Consider the following 5,000-nt stretch of genomic DNA (forward strand, 5'->3'; position numbering starts at 1 on the left):
TTTATTACCATGACGAATGGCCAGTTATATCAGCAGAGATAGCCCTATACCTTCACCATCAATGAGTGCGTTACAATATGCGGCGTTGCCTCCTCCACTTGTGCTTGTTTCCTCACCCCGCCTCCTGGCCCCTCCTCCGTGGAGAAAACGATAAAGTTTCCCAGCTGTCAGCCTCGCCACAACAACTTTTGAGGGACTGTTTTTAGATGCGTCCCAGCATCTCTATAAGAGGGTCTGTCCGTCCGCTGTCCGTCCGTCCGTCCGTCTGAAACGCATTCCTTGTCTGAAACGCTGTCTTGTCTGAAACGCTGTCTGAAACGCATTCCTTCAATTGTTCCTTCCTGTGTCCACAAGGCGGAGGCAGAGAGGCATTTTGGCCTGGAGCGAATGCGTGTCAAAACGTATACGATATGTTACCAAACCGGCAAGGCTAAGCTGATTGCATTGTGAGACAACTGAGGGGTGCATTCAATTGTCGGCATTGTTTTTCGTTTGGACAGTGGAAGGCAACGTCGTTCCTTCTCCACAGCACACCAACACCACTGTGAGTGTCACTTCATGTTCACGGTCTTGTGATAGGCCTACACTTCGGCTGATAGTGTCGCGTTGTGCAGCTATTTTGGTTCATCAGAATGGAAATTAACGATTTAGAAGTCGGCAGGCAGTATTTCACACAGATGTTTGTGCTCGGATAGAGGGGCGTTTGCATTGCATAACGCTCCACGACATGGAACCGTAATAAGTTGACAGGCGACCAGCAGCGCTACAGCTCTTCCTCTAAACGTGAGTTTGCAAACATTCTGCCACTAGCCTACGTTTCAGTGAGTAGTCAGTGTTCTCGAACTACAAGTAGACAGATGGGCCATTTGCATTTCACATACGCTGTGTTACTGATGTTCTCGGGCATATTGCAAGGGAGAGTCGTTTTCTGCTGGCAGAAGCGTGTACCCCACAGGTGCTTTCCCTTGCGCTCAGAGAGAGCACGGGACAGAACGCGTCTTTTGCTTCGTAATTGGTTTGCAGTCGTATGAATTTGGTAAACTCTGCCACTGAAGCTCACTGCTTTGTGCCTTGACGGTAAAAAGCTGGCATTGAAAATTAAGCGCACAATGCATCCAAAGGGTGAACCAATAGCACATGATTCACCCAAACGGTTTTATTTATTTATTAGGCTATTTGACGATGTTTAGTTTCTTTCCCACATGCACATGACGCTGAAATGGCGTGATAGCCTACTAAAGGTTGATAAATAACCTAGTACTAATAATATCTGGTAATTTGTAATGTAGCCACTTGATCTATGTGAAATTTGAAATTAGATGCTTCTTTTCCAAATCCAAGCATGATGACCTTATTATAGTCTAAACTGCAAAATATAAAGCTTTGTCTCGTCATTTCACTGCCTGCCACATTATTTGGAGTTTCCATGGGCAATAGGCTATGACCAATAAACAAAAAGCACATCCTCAGAGGGGGGTGGGCATTGACGGGTTAGGAGGAGGCCAGCGGGGCGTTATGGGGGGAAAAAAGGTTGGAACTGGCATAGAGGGACGCATCTGTTGTCCGCCTGTCGGCCTTGTTCATTCACCATCCCAATTGCAAATGAGAAAAAGACTTTACAATTGAGCTTTTGCAAGATATTGAAATATAATGCTGTTGTCAGTGATGTCATCATGACATATTACTTCCTGGTACGAGGAAACAAGCACAAGTGGAGGAGGCAAGGTCGCATATTGTAACGCACTCAATATCTCTCCATCCATAGAAGGCCCCATCTCTCCCCCATATGTCTCTATCTTCCTTTCTTGCTCTCTTGTATCTTTGCACTGTTCTTTCTCACTGTTCTCACTATTTTTGCTCCTTTCTCTAGGCCTATCTCTCTTTGATTTCTTTTTTTTGTTCTTTTTTTGACTGACTATTTAGCGCATATACCCGTCTTTAATGTTTCCACTCTAGAGTAGCACGCTGTGGATTGTGGAAGTCTGCAGCTACTGCATCTGGCCAAACAGTGTCCCACTTACGTACAATATTTGATACTGTATTTATCCTGTTATGTCATGATATTTGCTCGCTCTGAACTTGCAAACTCAATGGATTTTGTGTCATTTCTCTTCAATGGTTGTCATTATGAATGGTGATTGGAGTGTTTTCTACTACTCCGTGTCAGTCTTCTGTGTTTTCAGCACACGTTTTCTAACTCTGTTCCTTTCTACATCTCTCCACCTCCTCCTGCCCTCTCACATTCTGCATTTCATTCCTTGTCTACTTATCTTCCCCTATACCCCTCTCCATCTCTCCCTATCTCTCTCCCTCCATCTCTCCCTTTCTTTCATCTATCTCCCGTTTCTCCATCTGTCCATCTCTCTCCATCTCCCCCCTGCCTCTCTATCTCTCCATCTCATGTCATCTCTTTCTTCTTCGTCTCCTTATCTCTGCCTATCTCTCCCTATCCCTCCCTGTCTCTCTAACTCTCTCCACCTCTCCACCCCCCCATCATCTCTCATCTCCTGTCATCCCTTCCCATTTCCCTCTCTATCTCCCTACCTCTCCATCTCTCCCTCCATCTCTCCACCTCTCTCTCCACATCTCTCCACCTCTCTCTCTCTCTCCACATATCTCTCTCTCTCTCTCTCTCTCTCCACCTCTCCATCTCCCCTCCATCTATCCCTATCTCCCTCCATCTCTCCACCTCCCTCCACCTCTCTCCACCTCTCTCTCTCTCCATCTCTCCCTCTCTCCCTCTATCTCTCCTCCTCTGTCTCTCCATCTCTCCACCTCTCCATCTCCCTCTCCACCTCTCTCTATCTCTCCATCCCTCTCTCCATCTATCCCTATCTCCCCTCCATCTCTCCACCTCTCTCCATCTCCCTCTCTCTCCCTCCTCCTGCAGGCCTGGGCATGGAGAACATCGGCGGCATCTTCGTGGTGCTGGTGTGTGGCCTGCTGGTGGCCATCCTGATGGCGGTGCTGGAGTTTGTGTGGATGCTGCGGCGGCAGCCCGGCACAGAGGTGAGAGCCGCTAGGGCCGCTACCGGGGACAGTAGGGACGGTCGGGGCTATTTGACCTGCGTCTGCTTTGTGTCCCTCTGCTCCAGCAGGGGGCGACCTTCTTACCACCACCACCACCACCACCCTCACGACCCTCACGACCACCCTGACTACCATCACCCTGACTACTGTCGCCACGACAACCATCGCTACGGCTACGGCTACGGCTACGGCTACGGCGGCTCCCCTACCTCGGCCACGCGCCGCCGCTACTCGCGCCGGCGCTCGCTCTCCTCCTCGCTCTCCTCCCTCTCGCACATACACACGCGCTCGCGCCTCCGCCTCAGGACCAGAAGCAACAGGCACAGACGGATGTGAGCGGAGGGAGGGAGGGGGGTGGGGGGGTGGTAGAGGAGCGAGGGAGGTAGAGTGGGGGTGGGTGGAGGTGGTAGGTGCACACATCCCCCCCCCCCCATCCCCCCACCCCCACCCCTTCACAGGAGGATAGGACTGGAGGAGGAGGTGGTGGTGGAGGAGTGGGGGAGGGGAGGTGGAGAGGAGAGGAGAGGAGATGAAGGAGGAGGTGCTAGTAGGTTGGAGGTGGGTGCACCTTTCCTTTTCCCCTCTCCCCACCATCAGACGCGGCAGGAGGTGGAGGAGGAGGAGGAGGTGGTGGAGTCTTGGGGGATGAGGAGGAGAGAGGTGCTGCACATGGCCTCGTCCCCACCAACACTGAAGATGGGGGAGGCAGGACGCGGCAGGAGGAGGAGGAGGAGGTGCGAGAGGAGGTCCCAGTCGGATGGTGGGGTGGGAGTCAGACTCCTTACCAACATAAATAAGCATAGAGGAGGAGGAGGTGGTGGAGGTAAAGGTGGAGTGGGATGTTGGGAGATGCGGGAGGGTTCATACCAGGGCTTGACATTTACTTTTTCGCTTGCAGGCCACTGGGGCTAGTGGTTTTCCCGAGTCACTAGCCATCCAGCTAGTCTACTAGCCACAAATTAGATTTATTATTTTTATCATGACACTGTACATCTAATCTCAGAAGATGAGGTGCTTAAAGCAAGAAGATGAGTGGATGGGTTCATACATGGAAGTAAGAGAAACAAATAGAAACTGAGTAACTGAGCTTTTTCTTAAACTTAAATACAAACAATTGATACACAGGTGGCAAAGTGCAGACAGTATGCTATTCTGAGGTTATACCACAGAATAAGTTACCTGTCAAATTGGCTAGTGACACTGAACTTGTTACCAGCCACAGCCAAGTTTTACCAGCATTTGGCTGGTTGGCAGGTGCCAGTGTCAAGCCCTGGTTCATACACGACACTCCCCATTGACAGGCCAGGAGGAGGAGAGAGAATAGGAGAGGAGGAGAAAATGGTGCTTGTAGGAGGCGAGAGGAGGTGAACCCCCACCCCACTGCACCCCACCCCACCCAACACTCTGTACCCCCCCTCACCCCCCCCCCCCATCCTGTGGTCTTGGCTCCACCCACCAGCTGACCTACACACCTTAAAGCACAAACACAAACACAAACTCAAACACAAACTCAAACGTGCACACCTCACCCCAACCCCCACCCCACCCTACCCCACCTTACCCCACTCTACCCCGTGTCTGCTACCAGTACACCCAAACTGGGGTGCATTTCTGGAAAGCGTAGTCGCTAACTATGTTAGCTACTTTGTTGGTTGTAATGCAATTTCCCATTGGCAACTACAGAAGTTGCTAACTGCTAACAACTACTACAGCTTTTCCAGAAATGCACCCCTGTTCAGGCCGATCGGAAGGGTGCCGGTGCCCATACCCGCGCCAGCTATGTTTGACTCTAAAGTGCTTACCTGCGAACCGAACCACCCACGTTCATACCAGAGCTCTGGGGTGAATTTCTCGAAACCAAAGTTGCTTACTACATTAGCTACTTTGTTGTTTTCAATGCATTTTCCCATTGACAACTACCGTAGTTGCTAACAGGCTAACAACTTCTCTTTTGAGAAACTCAGCCCTGA

At 50.5% G+C, this 5,000-nt stretch overlaps 1 protein-coding gene across 1 annotated transcript in view; it reads left to right on the forward strand.

The window, feature by feature from the left end:
* Nucleotides 1–5,000, forward strand: part of grik4 (glutamate receptor, ionotropic, kainate 4) — a 327,283-nt gene that overhangs the window by 309,659 nt on the left and 12,624 nt on the right. Inside the window, exon 18 of the mRNA XM_063207522.1 lies at nt 2,891–3,009. Within this exon, the coding sequence (XP_063063592.1) occupies nt 2,891–3,009 (119 nt within the window). The remainder of the gene's footprint in view (nt 1–2,890; nt 3,010–5,000) is intronic.

This window comes from Engraulis encrasicolus, chromosome 9, assembly GCF_034702125.1.
Source record: "Engraulis encrasicolus isolate BLACKSEA-1 chromosome 9, IST_EnEncr_1.0, whole genome shotgun sequence".
NCBI lineage: Eukaryota > Metazoa > Chordata > Actinopteri > Clupeiformes > Engraulidae > Engraulis > Engraulis encrasicolus.